General features: G+C 42.8%; 1 protein-coding gene across 6 annotated transcripts in view; it reads left to right on the forward strand.

Moving 5' to 3' along the window:
• LOC139156524 (histone deacetylase 4) overlaps positions 1-17,704 on the forward strand; it is an 815,291-nt gene that overhangs the window by 297,644 nt on the left and 499,943 nt on the right. For 5 of the 6 annotated variants that reach the window (XR_011557327.1, XM_070732257.1, XM_070732259.1 and 2 more), the window contains exons 3-4: positions 714-785; positions 9,430-9,662. Coding sequence is in view for 5 of the 6 variants with exons in the window: in XM_070732257.1 (XP_070588358.1) it covers positions 714-785; positions 9,430-9,662 (305 nt within the window). In the remaining variant the exon portion in view is untranslated. Of the gene's footprint in view, positions 1-709; positions 786-2,325; positions 2,411-9,429; positions 9,663-17,704 lie in introns of those variants that run through there. The other variant, XM_070732260.1, reaches the window with a different exon arrangement.

Genomic DNA, 17,704 nt, shown 5'->3' on the forward strand with positions numbered 1-17,704 from the left:
CTTACGCCTTCCTCCTCTTCTGTCTGGCTCTCTCCACTCTGCTTCACAGGCGTCCTTTTAGTTCCTCACGGGCCCTTCTGCTGACCCTCACAACTTTTCCGCTCTCTTCTTCTTCTTCGGCAGTTGGCAGGGTGGTGTTGGGAAGGGTCCACGGAGATGAAAGGTAGGAGGAATTAAAGCCCACTTCATTGGGCACCTTGAAGGGACTCTCCTGGAGGAAGCGGGTGCCAGGCCCGGAGTGAGAGCCAGGGAGCCTTGTTTGAGGCCGAAGCGCCAGTCCTTGCCATTGCCAGGATTCCCCGCCTCTGCTCTGCTGCCGCAAGCAAAGGGGAAATCCCAGGTGCTTCGCCCAGCAACAGTCAGTGTTGGCAGTCCGGAGGTTGGGAATCCCGGCGGCGGCAGCAAGCAAAGGGGAAATGCTGGCAGCAGTCACAAGGCAGGGGAATCCCTGCAGCAGTAAGAGAGCGCATGCACAGTAAGAGAGCACACACGCATGGGCTCAGGTTCATAAGTGGAAAATGATTTGGAAGTAGATGCAAAAAAGTCTTAAACACCGGGTTTGTATCTCGAAAAGTTTGTCAGTAGAGGTGTTTGTAAGTAGAACTTATTTTTTCTTTTTGCTCTTTTTTAATTTTTCAATCAGTTGATACATCAAACCTCTAAGTAAACTTATAATTGACTGCAAACATTATCTGGATTCTTTCTTTTTTCAGGTGGACTTTCTAGCAGAGATCAGCCTGTAGAATTGCTAAACACATCTGGAGTAAATCATATTACAAGTTCTGGTAAGAGGGAAAATATTGCATTTTCTTATTTGTTTGTTTGCAGCTAGTTAACAAAGTTGAAAGAAAGTTTACTTTCTTTCACAATATTCTCACTGCAAATTATTATAGATTCTAGTTTGTCCACATATATTTTCCTTTTGATTATTTCTATCATTTTATCTAATCCTATTTTGCAAAAGAAATAAATATATGGAATGGTAACCCTAATTCTAATTGTTTTTCATAAATGCCGAACTTCTTCTTATCTTTCTTAAATCTTGTTTTAATTTATAGGTATGGTCACCACTCAGTTACAATTTCCTGTTTCTTTAGATCTTATACCAATTTTAATTCACGTTTTTCATTCAGTAGCACTGCGTAACTTACCATTTTATTTAAACCTGTTATGGACAAAAAAAATGGATCACTTTAAATAATGAAAGAATTCTTATGCTAGAGGGGCATAACATACAAGAGGGATGGCCTGCACACTTATTGGAAAAAACAAACACTAAACATTCAGAATTTCAATCACATGCCATATGACAAATATTACTAGAAAACTGGAGGAAAAAAAGGAAAAAATATTTTGTAGAAATACCTAGATCTGTTATGGCGAACCTATGGCATGGGTGGAACACAAAGCCATATCTACTGGCACGCAAGCCGTTGCCCTAGCTCAGCTCCAATGTACATGTATGTGCTGGCTAGCTAATTTTTGGCTCACACAGAGGCTCTGGGAGTGCATTTTTGGCTTCCAGAGAGCCTCCATGGGGATGGAGGAGGGCGTTTTTATCCTCCCCTGGCTCCAGGGAAGCCTTTGGAGCCTGGGGAGGTGAAACATGAGCCTACTGGGTCATGTTTCATCTTCAGAAGGCCTCCGGGAGTTGAAGGGAGCTGTTTTTGCCCTCCTCAGGCATTGAATTATGAGTGTGGGCACTCGCGCATGAGTGATAGCACACTCACACACTCTTTCAGCACCCAAGATAAGAAAGGTTTGCCATCACTGACCTAGATGGTTATCTACTTCAGAAGCTCAGATACATCCTAATACAATAGATAGAAACAAATCCTAACCTATGAAGAATTATTAGACAGTACAGGACATTTCAAAACCAGGAAGAAACTTAGAAATGAAGGGAAGGAATTTGATTGGTTTGTATATTACCGGATACAAAGTGTTGTGAGTGATCTTTGTCATCCTCAGGAAATGTCAGATTCTGAAGACGAAGAAATAGAGACCTTAGTTTATCCTGGGTTACAGAGGGTAACAGATGACAGAGGAGACGGGAGCGAAACAGACAGTGGGTCAGAACAGCCCCAGGGGGCTGAAGTTAGTTTGGAAAGTAGTTCCTTGTCAGACAGTGAATTATCAAACAGTGAATGGGTTAATCCAAGATATAGAAGATTAGCAAGACACAGGGAAGAAGTTCAAGGTAAAAGGTTTTGAATTCTGTAGTTATTAGATCTATGTTTTGGACACATCCTTTCCAACAATACCAGAAAAGCAAAGCTTTGTATGCAAACAGTTTGCCAATAAATCATGGTGTTTTTTATTTAGTCTCCTGAAAAGAAAGCCTAAAATACAACATGAAAGAACCTGTAATTGAGACAGAAGCAAAGCCACTATTAGTTTCAAGTTTCTGGTAAGCTGTCAGCTTTAAAGCAGAATTTATAGCTCCTGCCTTGCTGTTAATTTGAATGGGAAATTTATAGAGGTTGTAAAACTCTCAACTTTGCTGCAAGAGGATTTTCCCTCCCATGCTTTGCCTGCCGTTTTGTTTAGTATGAAGAAGAACAGTGTGTGTGTGTTTTTTGAACTGCTAAAGAGAAAAATAAAACATTTAATGTTTTGAATATCAGAGTCTTGGGAAAAATTTGTGGATTTCCAGCCAGAATCAGAACACACAGTAGATACAGAAAAGATCTATTAGAATTTGGAATTAGTAAAAAAATAAACATAATAGACAAAATTTTATTAAGACCAGAAAAACAATTTATAACAAAAATGAATAACTATATGAACATATAGAAGAAGTGGTTAAGGAAAATCTGATTGCCTGGATGACCAACTTTGGCTAACACTATTCAACTAGAGGATTGGGAAAAGATTTGGGAAGATAATTACAGAGAGTACCATACAGAGAGAATTTATAGAAGATGTTTTACCGGTGGCATTACACCCCGGCAAGTCTAGCGAAAATCTGCCCAAAATTAAAAAGTGAATGTTGGAAATGCAAATCATTACCTGGTACTTACTACCATTTGTGGTGGACATGCCCAGAAACAAAAAAAAGTTGGATTATGACTCAAAAAATATTAATTTGAACTAAAACCTGAGACTTATCTATTGGGAATAATTAGAGGTCAACACAAAAAGGCTAATTAATATTTAATAAAATGGAAGAATTTACTAATTAGGAAAATATTGCAATGTGCAAAATGGAGTAAACTTACTTTAGAGTCAATAAACAGGATAAAGAATACTATATTGTGTGGGGTAAATTTTATAACTGGATTGATGGAAAAAAGGAAATGGAATTACTGTAAATTTAAAGAAAAATGGAGAAACCAAAGATACAGAAATGTAATTGTAAATATGTCTTTCACGTTTGATGTTTTTGTTACATATTGTTTTTCTTTTTTTTGTTCTGTTGTTTTTGTTTTCAAAAAATTTAATAAAAATATTTTTTTTAAAAATCTGTTATGTTTGGATAGGTCATTGTTTCCATGGTCGATAACCAAATTGGGATTTTCATATAGTGATTCCTTTTTATTTTTTCCCAGGTGGATAACAGAAAGATTCTTAAGAAATGTCTTTGAAAATACATTTGGCATTTACTTTTCCCTTCCCAAAGGAAGGCCGGCCATCCAATTTGAAGATCGTGTCCTTTAATCCCTAATATTCTTTTCTTTTTCAGTTGCATCCAATCTTTAACCCACGTCATGGCTGCAGCTTGATAGTATAACTCCCAATCTGGGGGACCAAATTCTCCTTTCTCCCTGCTATCTTGCAATAATTTTAGTTTTATACATGCTCCCCCCCCCTGCCCATATCATTTTGTTCAATTGATTAAAAAAATTATCTAATTTTACCAGTATTGTTTGAAATAAGTATAATAGTTTGGGAAGTATATTCATGTGGATCATTGAAATTCTGCCAATTAATGATATTTGTAATTTAGTCTAGTTTTCCAAACCCTTTTGTATTTGTTTAAGCAATTTGTTACAGTTATTTTCCTTTAGAGTGGTACATTTTGCTGTCAGCCATTTACCCAGATATTTTAAAAGTTGTTGTAAGTGAGGTGCATAGTGTCACCAAACCATCAAATGCAGTTAGTAGAAATAAAAAGAGGACACATTTTCTTTTGGGTGACTCAACTGTTAGAGGTGTTGATTTGGGACAGAGTAAGGATGTGGTGAATCTGATGAGGTGTCTCCCAAGGGCCACTGCCAGCAGGGACAGGAGGCGGATTACAAATATTGTCAAGGCTGTGAGTAAAGGTAATAAGGTTGATGTGGTGGTGCATCTTGGCACAAATTATTTGTCCCATAGAAATGTTAATGCAGTAAAAAAAGATTTCCAATGTCTTAGCGTGGAGCTGGGCAGAATAACTGATTCAGTGACTTTCTCAGAGGTGTTACCGGTTTGTGGTCAGGAGGATAAAACAATTTGCATCACAGAGTTTAATGTGTGGTTAAGGCAGTGGTGTAAAGCTGAAGGTTTTGGCTATGTAAGTCATGATGTCAGTAGGTGGTTGTTTATGCAGTAGGGAGTTGTTTATGCAGAGGTACCCAGGTACCCATCATACAGAGGAACCCAGGTGCTCGGTGAGGAGTTCAGAACTTTTTTGGACGGGCATTTAAACTAGGTAAAGGGGACAGAAATGTAACTGATGTGGATGATTTCTGTCCCCGACCAATGAGGATAAATCAGTTTCTTGAAGTTTATGAAAAGGGAGCTGTAAATAAAATAGATGTAGTTAGTTAGTTAGTTAGTTAGTTAGTTAGTTAGTTAGTTAGTTAGTTAGTTTATTAAATTTGTATGCTGCCCCTCTCCATAGACTCGGGGCGGTTCACAGCAATAGTAGAAAACAATGTAAAATACAAATCTAGTATTTAAAAAACTAAAAATCCATAATTTAAAAAACATACACACAACATACCATACATAAACTATATAGGCCTAGGAAAGATGTCTCAGTTCCCCCATGCATGACGGCAGAGGTGGGTCTTAAGGGGTTTACGAAAGGCAAGGAGGGTTGGGGCAATCCTAATCTCCAGAGGGAGCTGGTTCCAGAGGGTTGGGGCCGCCACAGAGAAGGCTCTTCCCCTGGGTCCCGCCAGATGACATTGTTTAGTCGACGGGACCTGGAGAAGGCCAACTCTGTGGGACCTAACTGGTTGCTGGGATTCGTGCAGCAGAAGGTGGTCCCTGAGTTGTTGATGATAAGGGGAAAACTAATAATGATAATAATATTCTTCAGGTAATGTGCACGGATGCTCGAAGCTTGAGCAACAAGCTCTGTGAGTTACTGGCCATAATATCTAGAGATAATTTGGATCTGGTTGCCATAACTGAGACATGGTTTAAGGATTCTAATGAATGGGAAATATCCATACCAGGATACATTGTATAGGAAGGATAGAGTAGAGAGAAGGGGAGGTGGAGTAGCCATTTATGTTAAGTAAAGTCTAAAAGCAACACTAATTCAAAATACATGTAATGATCTGGAGACTCTCTGGAGACTCACATACAAACCCCATTAGAATTGGGGTGATCTATAGGCCTCCAGGGCAATCTGAGGAATATGACAACAAGATGGTGGATGAAATTACCCAAATGGCAGTAAAGGGAGATATTGTGGTTATGGGTCATTTCAACATGCCTGATGTTGACTGGAATATCCTCAGTGCCCTTACATGCAAAAGTAAGAATATAGTAGAAGCCTTACACAGGAGCAGCTCTGGCACAGCTGGTTAAGACACCGACTAGCGGGGAGAATATTCTAGATTTAGATTCTAGAATATTCTAGAGTCTATGGAGAGGGGTGGCATACAAATCTAATTAATAATAATAATAATAATAATAATAATAATAATAATAATAATAGATTTAGTTTTATGAATGGGAATTGGGTTTCAGAGATTAAGGTGGGAGAAAATTTAAGTTGCAGTGACCACCTGTGTTTGTGGTTTGATGTAAAAAATGATTGTGAGCAATCCTATACTGCAACCAAAGTATTGGATTTCAGAAAAACATTTTTTAATGCAATGGGGGAATATTTAAATAATGAATTAAAGGGGAGGGATAAAATGGCAGGAGTTAGCACCCAGTGGACTATATTAAAAAAGGCCATCTTAAAAGCCACTGGACTGTATGTAAGGCAAATAACTAAAGGTAAAAGGAAGAAGAAAGAAACTGCTATAGTTTAGCAATAATGTGTAAGGGCTATAGTCAATGAAAAAAGGCTGCCTATAGGAGGTATAAAGAGTCTGGAAGTATAGCTGACAGAGAGGTATATAAAATGAGAACGAAGGAAGCGAAACAGATAATATATGCTGCTAAAGCCTCAAAAGAGGAAGAAATTGCAAAATCTGTAAAGAAGGGGGATAAAACCTTATTCAGATATATTAGTGATAGGAAGAAGAAAAACTGCAGCATCACGAAGCTTAGTACTGGGAATAATACATACATTGATGGGAATAAGGAGGTCACTGGCCATTTCAATAGCTATTTCTGTTTAGTTTTCTCAAAGACACCTTACAATATACGATAGATGGATATAGCATTGCTTCCAGCTGTAGGGATTCAGCTCCAGTGATCTTAGAGGCCGATGTCTTAGAAGAACTCAAACGATTAAAGATAAATAGGGCAATGGGTCCAGATGGCATCCAACCCATAGTTTTTAAAGAACTCAGATTTGTCATTGTTACCCCCCTGACTGATTTGATTAACCAATCCCTGTTAACAGGAGATGTTCCAGAGGACTGGAGAATGGCCAGTGTTGTGCCTGTCCACAAGAAGGGCAGTAGAGAAGAAGCTGGTAACTACAGGCCAGTTAGCTTGACATCAGTTGTAGTTAAAATGATGGAAACTCTAATAAAAAAGGGGATAAATCAGCACCTAAAAGCCAATAACTTATTGGACCCAAATCAGTATGGCTTTACTGAAGGCAAATCATGTCAGACTAATCTCATTGATTTCTTTGACTATGTCACAAAAGGTGTTGGATGAACGTGGTGCTGTGGATATTGCCTATCTGGACTTTGATACGGTTCCACATAAAGAGCTGATAGATAAATTAGTGAAGATTGGACTTAATCCCTGGATAGTTCAATGGATTTGCAGCTGGCTGAAGCGTAGACATCAGAGAGTTATTGTTAATGGCGAGTATTCTGAGCAGAGACTGGTTACAAGTGGTGTGCCACAAGGGTCTGTTCTGGGTCCTATTCTTTTTAATATGTTTGTGAGTGACATAGGGGAAGGTTTGGTAGGGAAGGTTTGCCTATTTGCTGATGACTAAACTGTGCAATAGGGTTGATATTCCTGGAGGCGTCTGTAATATGGCAAATGATTTAGCTTTATTAGATAAATGGTCAAAGCAATGGAAACTGCAGTTTAATGTTTCCAAATGTAAAATAATGCATTTGGGGAAAAGGAATCCTCAATCTGTGTATTGTATTGGCAGTTCTGTGTTAGCAAAAACTTCAGAAGAGAAGGATTTAGGGATAGTGATTTCTGGCAGTCTCAAAATGGGTGAACAGTTGCAGTCAGGCGGTAGGAAAAGGAAGTAGAATGCTTGGCTGCATAGCTCGAGGTATAACAAGCAGAAAGAGGGAGATTGTGATCCCGCTATATAGAGCACTGGTGAGACCACATTTGGAATACTCTGTTCAGTTCTGGAGACCTCACCTACAAAAAGATATTGAGAAAATTTAATGGGTCCAATGACGGGCTACAAGAATGGTGGAAGGTCTTAAGCATAAAACTTATCAGGAAAGACTTAATGAACTCAATCTGTATAGTCTGGAGGACAGAAGAAAAAGGGGGAACATGATCGAAACATTAAAAAATATTAAAGAGTTAAATAAGGTTCAGGAGGGACGTGTTTTTAACAGGAAAGTGAACACAAGAACAAGGGGACATAATCTGAGGTTAGTTGAGGGAAAGATCAAAAGCAATACGAGAAAATATTATTTTACTGAAATAGTAGATCCTTGGAACAAAGCAGATGTGGTTGGTAAATCCACAGTAACTGAATTTAAACATGCCTGGTATAAACATATATCCATCCTAAGATAAAATACAGGAAATAGTATAAGGGCAGGCTAGATGGACCATGAGGTCTTTTTCTGCTGTCAATCTTCTATGTTTCTATGTTTCTAAAGCACGGAGATTTTTTCCCTTTTCTTCCCTTTCTTCTTTCTCTCCTTCCACTCCTACCACAGAGTCACCACTTAGTCCACTCGGAGGCTCCCTTCACATTTCTTTATAGGATCCATCTTCTTTAAATAGTCAATTGGAGTCTTTTCTAATCCAATTTTAAAACTTTGACACATTTTACTCTTTTCACTTCCATTCTGCCTCTGAGTCTGTCACACCTCTGGACCAGACCATAGGGAGGGAGGTCTCTTCCCACTGGATTTGGGGGTCTTCTCCCTTGCTGATGGAAAGATCACCCCTCTTCCCACTGCCTCTAAAGACTCCCCTTTATTTGGCCGACCTCTCCAGGGTCTCAACCAATCTTTTATGGCTTCCAGGCATGGAAAATTCAACAAAGGAAATGGGCACCGTTTCTCCATGCCGCCTGATTGTGACATCACCCTAAAGCTGTATCTTTAGCTTTTCAAAAGCTGCTTGGCATTCGATACTCCAATTGAAGAGTTGACTAGATCTCAGCTTTAACCCCCTCCCCCTTTTTAAAAACAGATTTGTGATAAGCCATGCTATCTGTGAAAATGTGGGAATGAATTACCAATAAAAGTGGTCTACATTCAAAACACCTGCACAGCATGATCTTGGGGGTGACAGCAGGGTCTCGTGATCTGTAGACCCTGATATTCCCACCCCTGATATTCCAGTCGCACCTCTCTTGATTGTTGAAAAGCTGAGAATGAAGAAGTAACTAGGTGACAGAGCAGATAATGCTTGACAAAAACTTAGTATTAGAAAAACAGACTTCAGATAAAAAATTCTGTCAATCACTGTTATGGGAAATACAGCAGGTTTTTTTAATGCTACATTCAATTTTAGATAAAAAGTTAAATAATGTTATGGTTTTAATATTGACATTCCAAAATATGATTAATATTAATATAATTATTTTCAATACTTTAAGCTTTATAAATAATACAATACTAATAATTTGTAATTGTATTGCATAAATATTATTTTATTGAAGTGATGAGTTTGCGGAGAGGGGCGGCATACAAATCTGAATAATAAATAAATAAATAAATAAATTAAAATAAAATTAAAATTTAATATCAAGATTGATAACAAAAGAAGGAGGAAAAGACAGAAAACAGGCTTTAGTCTGAAATTTATACACTGTTGTACTTTTTCAAACTCCAGACTTAACACTATTTCATATAAATCATAAGGCGTTTTGTAGCTTACTGAATAATAATTGCAGGCGAATGAACTTTTTCTGTTTTGTAGCTGATGTGTCTGCAACAGTACCTTTGCAAGTATCATCTATGGATTTTCACTTGGATCATCAATTCTCCATATCAGTGACTGAACCTACATTACGCGAACAGCAGCTCCAACAGGAATTGTTAGCCCTCAAACAAAAACAACAAATCCAGAGACAGATCCTCATAGCAGAATTCCAGAGGCAGCATGAACAACTTTCCCGTCAACATGAAGCTCAACTACATGAACATATAAAGGTGTGTGATGCAGCTTGAAGGGCAGGGATGTGGGGCATTGTGTGCAAGCCTGTTGTTCCTATATATTTATTGTATTTTTAAACAAATTTTCAATTTGTTTGTGTGTGCATTTGTGCATGTGCGCCTACTTGACTGACTGATGGATTGACTGGAGTGTTACTCTTGCTGGTGTGCAAGAAATTCAGTTTCTATAGAGTCTCAGTGAGTAAGTGAACAACAAGAATTATTAAGGAGTTTTTTATGGGAGGAAAGGAGAGAGGATTTCTTTCCTCCCTTCTCTTTTTAATCTTTTTTGTTCTAGTTCAGAAATATGGTTTCTGAAAATTTAAAACCAGAGCAAGTTATATGGGGAAAACATTGTGGCTAGAATGCTCAGTGGGGAGATTGCAAACCACAGGATCAGCAAAGAAAATATCATCATGATTAGCAAATGTGTTTATCTTTCTGCTACAAGTGCTATTCATATTGAAAGAGTAAATTAATGCTATGCTACAGCACATGAGGAAAATTATAATTTCCCTGAACAGCACAGCTAAAGCTCTTCAAGAGAACAGAAAAAGGAGGACAGGAAAATCTCCCTTTGATAGAGAATAACATATAGAAAAACGTAGTCCAAAGAAGCATTCAATACCAATACAGTAGCTACCCGCCTGTTCACTGAGCCTCAAAAAGACTCAGACCACACAATTAAAGTCCCTTTTGGATATTATTGAAAACTGACTTTAAGTACTCTTTTTTCCTTCCTATCCTTTAGCTTCTTTTATTTTTATTTATTTTTTATTAAAAAAAATTATTACAAATATATATACACATTTACATACAATATATGTTTTATATTAATACAAGGCTAAATCAGCGCGTAACAAATAAACGAACAAACAAACATGACAAACAAACAAACAAAAATATTCTTAAAAAAAGATCTAATTGCTTATTTAAGCTTCTTTTATTTTTATCTAATACAAATGAATTGCTAAACTCTTTCTCTCCCTCCCCTTTGTCTGGTGCCCCCCACTCCTCCCTATAACTTCTTTTATATTTAGTTGGATATTAAGTTTTCTCCATTGCATCTGGAAGGAGAGTCCAACATGGGTATTACTCCAATCCTATTGGTAGAGACTGAGTTAATTTTTACATATTAATTGAGCACCGCCCCCTCTGCTCTCCCCATGAGCCAGTTTTAAAAACTCAGTCTAAGTGTAGAGACATGCTGAGTTTGTTCAGAGAACCTTTAATGGGTTAAATGATTAATAATAAGAAATAATAATAATGAATAAAATGTATAAACCTGTTTAATCTGTTTTCTTTTTCTTTCAGATTGGAAGACAGAAGAGGAACAGGAGGATGGGGTCTCTGCCCTCCGTGGGCAGCACCCCCAATGATCCTCCTCAGGGGTCTTGCATTCCCCCCGAGGGAACACCCCGCAGAGGAGCAGCCAATCTGGGGTCCCTGACCTTCGAGGTCATACCAGGGCTGCGAGCCGAAGGTGGAGGGGAATGCCCCTCCACTGGGAGGCTCGGAGGCGTCCCGGATCGGCCGGCATGGAGCCGCCTCACAGCTGATCAGGAGATCAGTGCGGCGGCTGCCGCTGAGGCCACAGGAGCCGCCGGAACAGCCGCCGAGAGCCGCGAGCAACCGAAAAAGCCGCGGCCCCTCTCACAGAGCCGCGGAGGCCAGAGAGAAGCGGGTCCTGGCTCCAGAGACCGGAGCGACCCGGAAAACATCCCGGATGCCGCAGAGGCGCGGGCGCCGCCATGTTGGGGCTGAAAACGAGGAGAACGCGTCATTAGGCGCGAAAAGCCACTCCTCCCCCCCCCCGACGGTGGAAAGAGCGCGAAGGGCCAGGAAGCCCAGGGCGCAGGCGCAGGCTCGGGCACACCGAGGCGCCATTTTGCATGACTCGAAGGAGGCAGCAAACAAGGCAACCGGAGAAAAGAAATCTAATTACTGGGCTCCACGAGCTTGCGAGGTACCAGGCACTGTGAGTACTATGGAGGATCGCCAAGTCAGCGATAAGCCCGCTTCCCCTAGGCCACCAAAAGACAAGCCCAAGGGGAAGGGAAAGGAGAAGCCAAAGGCCCCTCATTCTCCTGCTTCCACCTCTTCTATCAAGGAAGCCGAAAAGCGCATCAAAGCGCTTGAAAAGAAGCTGGAAGCTGCCTTACAATCTTCTCCAGCAGGGCTCCCTCCAGCACAGCGACAGGGATCAGACCCTGTGTGACCCCCAGCTACCTTTGGGCCTATGGGGGTCCATCATGAAGGGGACTGGTCCCCAGACCGGCAGTTTTTGCCCATGCCTCAAGTCATGCCTTCCCCCAGCACTTCCTGGGCCAGACCAGGGTCAGCGGGGCCTTTGGAGAGGAGCTCTCAGGGGCCATCTGCCACCTTTACCCCCACAGCAGCTGGATGGAGATCACAGCCTGGGGCGTGGCAGAATTTGCCCCCAGATTTGCAGGACATTATAGCCAATGCGTATTCGCAAAACATGGCCATGGGAGCACAACAGCATGGCAGGCATTCCCAACTGGCAAAGGATTCATGGTCGGCACCGCCCCCCTCGGGCTTGGGGTCCTTGTTGGAAGAGCCGGATCAGTTGGAAGGCAGTGACCCAGAATATGGCTTCTCAGAGGATGAGACAGCGCCAGAACAACCACCCACGGTGGGTTTATTTAAACCAACACTTTTTAGGCCCTTATTATGTAAGGCCAAGCATGTGATGAACCTTCCCGGCTCAGCCAAGACAACAGAGGCCACAGAGACTGGAAACACCTCGACCACCCTCCTTCAGGAGCCTCAACCCGAGTCCGACCACTTTCCTGCCTCGGACATTTTTGTGAAAGGGCTCAAAAGACCCTGGCAGTATCCTGCAGCAGCCCAAGGGCCTACCAACATCGAAAGGAAGTTCTACACCTTCGATGAGGAGGTGGAGAAGCTCTTGGAATTCCCTCCAATCGATCAACCTGTCGTGACGCTCGTATCAAGCGCCTTGGTGCCTTCAGAGACAGGCGACAGCCTGAGACCTGAAGAGAGGAGGACAGAAACATTGCTGCGCAAGACGCACCAGATGTCAAGCTGGAGTTTCCGAGCTGCGGCAGCAGCTTCGTTCATTAACCGAGCCTCACTGCTCTGGATACAGGAGATGCAGTCACGCCTCGGCCCGGAGGATGGACGTCTCTGCCAAGATCTAAGTAAGCTGCGAGCGGCGACAGAATTCTCCGCGGACGCTACCTTACACGCGGCCAAGTTCTCCGCCAGGAGCATGGCAGCCACACTGTCATCTCGCCGCCTCCTGTGGTTGAAGAACTGGCAAGCGGATCTAAAATCTAAATGGCGGCTGGCATCCGGTCCATTCTAAGGATCAACCCTGTTCGGTGACCTGCTAGAAAAAGTCCTCGTGGAGGACAAGGACAAGAGGAAGGTCCTTCCCAGGTCCAACCGAAGGCAGGACCGTAGATCCACGCCATACTCTAGACGACAGTCCTTTCGTTGGGACACTTCAACCAGCTCCAACCAGAACCAGCAACCCTTCTCCCAGGGTCAATACACTTCACAATCCTACAGGAGCGATCGCGGCTCCTTTCAGGACAGGCCACGGGGCTACCATCAGTCCAGGAGGCCGTTTCGTGGCAACAACCAACGTGGGTTCAAACGTAACTCAAAATGACTCAGCCACCTTACAGCCCTTGGGAGGCAGGCTCCAGGGATTCAGCACGGCCTGGCAAGCGACCTCCTCCGACAAATGGGCTGTGGCTACCGTGACACACGGACTCAAGTTGGAGTTTATTCAGTTACCTCCCAGTCGTTTCATAAACTGCCCACAGATAAAGGACTTTCAAAAGAAGCTACAATTACGCAAGGAAATCGCGCACCTGTTGGACATCCAAGCCATAGAACAGGTCCCCCATCAGGAGGAAGGCCAGGGATTCTATTCCATGATATTCATCGTTCCCAAGGCTTCCGGGGGCTGCAGGTTGATATTAAACCTGAAGCAACTGAACCTCTATATACGATACCGGAGGTTCAGGATGCATTCCTTACAAACTATTCTGGCTTCTATTCGACCACTGGATCTTTTAACATCCATCGATCTCAAGGAAGCCTACCTGCACGTTCCCATTCATCCGGAACACCGCAGGTTTCTTCGCTTCTGCACGGAAGGAAGACATTTCCAGTACAGGGCCATGCCATTCGGCCTTTCATCGGCACCGCGGACCTTTACCAAGCTCCTCGACGTGCTAACAGCCAGCCTACGGGCGCGGTCCATCAGATTGATGGCCTACCTGGACGATATCATCATTTTGTCCAGGTCCCCGGCAGCGGCCAGGAGAGACCTTACAGAGACCATTCACACACTGCAACGGCACGGCTTCACCATCAATGTGGAGAAAAGCCAGCTCACGCCCACCACCAGTTTGCTACACCTTGGTGCAGTCATAGACACCCAGACAAGCACGGTGGCGCTGTCAGCAGAACGACAGGACAACATACGGCGTCTGGTAGCCAACACGCGACGGGGATCAATCCCCTTATCCCAACTGTCAAAGATACTAGGCACCCTAGTGTCGGCAATTGGTATCGTCCCTTGGGCCAGATACCACATCAGGACATTGCAATGGTTCCTGCTTCCAGCCCAGAGGACAAGGGTGAGCCACTCACACCGGTTAGTACACCTGCCTCAGAAGGTAAAGGACTCCCTGGGATGGTGGACGTCGACCGCAATAACCGTCGGATCTCCATTCCGAATGCAAGACCAGATCATCCTGACCACAGACGCCAATCTTACAGGGTGGGGGGCCCATGTTGGGTCCCAGATGGCTCAAGGCCTGTGGAGGGCGGAAGATCTATCGCCCATCAACATCAACTTCCTAGAGCTAAGAGCAGTTTTTCTTGCTCTACAGACATTTACACCGTTGGTTCAGGGACGGCACGTGTTGGTGCTCACGGACAATGTCGCGACCAGGGCCCACTTGAATCATCAAGGGGGTACGCGGTCACAGCGCCTCATGGAGGAGACGAACAATCTCTTCAATTGGGCCGAACGTCATCTACAGTCCCTGTCAGCGGAGCACATTGCGGGAGTCAGCAATACGCAGGCAGATTGGCTAAGTCGGTCTACCTTAGACCCATCAGAATGGAGGCTAGAACCGAGCATCTTCCAACAGATGATCGTCAGATTTGGAACCCCATCAGTGGATCTGTTTGCGAGTTCCCTGAATGCCCAGTTGCCAAGGTTCTACACAAGGTTTCCAGACCCGAGGGCGGAGAGGGTCAACGCCCTGTTGACACCATGGCCCCCGGGACTACTGTACGCCTTTCCACCAACGAACCTGGTACAGAGGGTGGTGGAAAAGATCTTGAAGGAGAGAGCGGAGGTGCTGTTGGTGGCCCCACACTGGCCTCGCCGACCGTGGTTCTCCGACTTGGTGGCTCTGTCGGTGTCACCCCCTTGGAGGATTCCGGATCAGATGATTGCTCTCAGCCAGGGGAATCTACAACATCCAGACCCCCAGTGGCTTCAACTAACCGTCTGGCACTTGAGCGGCTCAGACTACGACAACTGAATATACCTGACAAAGTCATTGATACCATACAGGCTGCAAGGCGCCCCTCCACATCTCGCATTTACCAAGCAACGTGGGCAGCCTTTTGTGGGTTTTGCGAAAAATGCCGAGTGAACCCTAAGACAGCGTCGGTGATCTCTGTCCTCGAATTTCTACAAACAGGACTAGAGCGTGGGTTGGCGCCTAATACACTAAAACGACAGGTGGCTGCCCTTTCCACCATGATACAAGTGGAAGGCATACGATCATTGGCTTATCATCCTCTGGTGAAAGACTTTTTACGGGGAGCGTCAAACCAACATGCCCCGCCGGTTAGAAGATTTCCTTCGTGGGATCTCACATTAGTGCTGAAGGCCTTAACAAAGCCACCATTTGAACCTTTAAGATCCATACCAATTCGCTTACTGTCTATAAAAACAGCCTTTCTAGTCGCAATCACGTCGGCAAGGAGGGTGTCGGAACTGGCCGCCTTGTCAGTTCGGCCTGATCTCTGCATCTTCTACCCAGACAGGGTGATACTGAGACTGGACCCTTCCTTTATTCCGAAGGTGAACTCGGAATTTCACAGGAAACAAGAACTGTGTCTTCCTGATTTTTGCACCCACGGTAGCCATCCGTCAGAGTTAAGATGGCATAAGGTAGATGTCCGCCGTGCGGTCAAGATTTACATTAGACGGACGAGGTCGTTTCGGCGAACGGAGAGGCTGTTCATCGCATTCTCTCAAGGGAAGAAGGGACTTGGACTTTCATCTACTTCAGTCAGTCGTTGGATCAGGGACTGCATCGCAGAAGCATATAAGGCCCGAGACCAACCCGTACCAACGGGGGTGACTGCTCACTCTACTAGGAGTGCGGCCGCTTCAGCTGCCTGGGCCACACAGGCGTCCATAGATGATATCTGCAGAGCTGCCACGTGGGCAGCTCCCTCGACCTTCATAAGGCATTACAAGTTGGATTCCTTCGCTTCGGCTGAGGCAGCATTTGGGAGACGTGTTTTACAACGAGTTTGTGTTTCTCCAACGTCCCTGACAAGACCTTCTCCCTCCCATGGGCCGTCAATCTCTGGTATATCCCATGTTGGACTCTCCTTCCAGATGCAATGGAGAAGTACCGTTGTACCTACCTGAACGGTCTTCTCAGTGCACTGGAAGGAGAGTCCAAACCCACCCAGTATGATGAAGGGTGCAGGGACGCCGGAGTGGGCAGTTGAATCAGTTATTAGTTGTTGTTAATAAAATTGGTTATCCTCTATCTATGCTTCGTTTTTAAAACTGGCTCATGGGGAGAGCAGAGGGGGCGGTGCTCAATTAATATGTAAAAATTAACTCAGTCTCTACCAATAGGATTGGAGTAATACCCATGTTGGACTCTCCTTCCAGTGCACTGAGAAGACCGTTCAGGTAGGTACAACGGTACTTCTCTGTTATATTAGGATTGTTTTGGATATACAGAAACCGTAAACATATTTTTACTCTTTGCTTTCCTTTTTATGACTCTTTCCTTTTATGATTTTCTTTATTTTTAAAACATAAATAGATCTGGAGCTAATTTAGACTGAATTTAAAAAAAAGAATTCCTTTTCTTTTTCCTTCCCTTCCTTCTTCATGTGTGCCTCTTTTTTTCTTTGTTTTAAAATGAATTTTAAATGAATGAAGTTAAAGTCTAAGTATTGAATTTTTTTCTCTTTTCCTCTTTATTAAATTCTTATTAAATTGTATGCTAGATCTTTTAATGAACTGATATTTTTGAATATTTTATCAATAATAATTAACAACTATATTAATTGATTTTAAGGTTTGATATCACATTTCTATATTGAAAGTATTAAATTGCATAGTTTTGAAGACATCTTTTACATATACAAGCCATTCTATATATATAAGCCCTTCTCTTTCCAATTTTAGATATTGTAGATTTGTTGAATTGATGCCATTTTGGAAACAGTTAAATTTTACAGGCTTTAGAAGACCCAGAAAATAATCTAAAATGTCTACCACATCTACTATCATAAAAAACCTCTAAAAAACAGACTACAACTCCGACTGCTACACCACAAGGATCCTTCACCATCACCATCTTCTTTACCACAAAGAACAATAACAAGTATGTTGGGCAAGGAGAAAGAAAAAGAAAAGACTCCAGCACAGCCAACTTTGCAGACCATCCAGGACACTCTGGCCCTGCTCCAGATCTCCATGAATACTAATAGAGATGATGCATGCGAAGAAGCTCAAAAACATTATGAAGCCATAAAAGCAGACATAAAAACGGAAATGAGTGACTTTAAGGCTGAACTAGGTAATGTGAAAGGAAGTGTACAATCACTGGATGGGAAGATTGATGTGATACAACAAACTCTAAAAGAGAACGAACAGTGGAAGAAAAAGGTTGAAAACAAAATGGAAAAATCAGAACAGAGAATGAATAAATTTGAAGACCACAGTATTGTGAGAAACAGAGGAGTTGACGAAGCCATTACTA

This window comes from Erythrolamprus reginae, chromosome 1 (genome assembly GCF_031021105.1).
Source record: "Erythrolamprus reginae isolate rEryReg1 chromosome 1, rEryReg1.hap1, whole genome shotgun sequence".
NCBI lineage: Eukaryota > Metazoa > Chordata > Lepidosauria > Squamata > Dipsadidae > Erythrolamprus > Erythrolamprus reginae.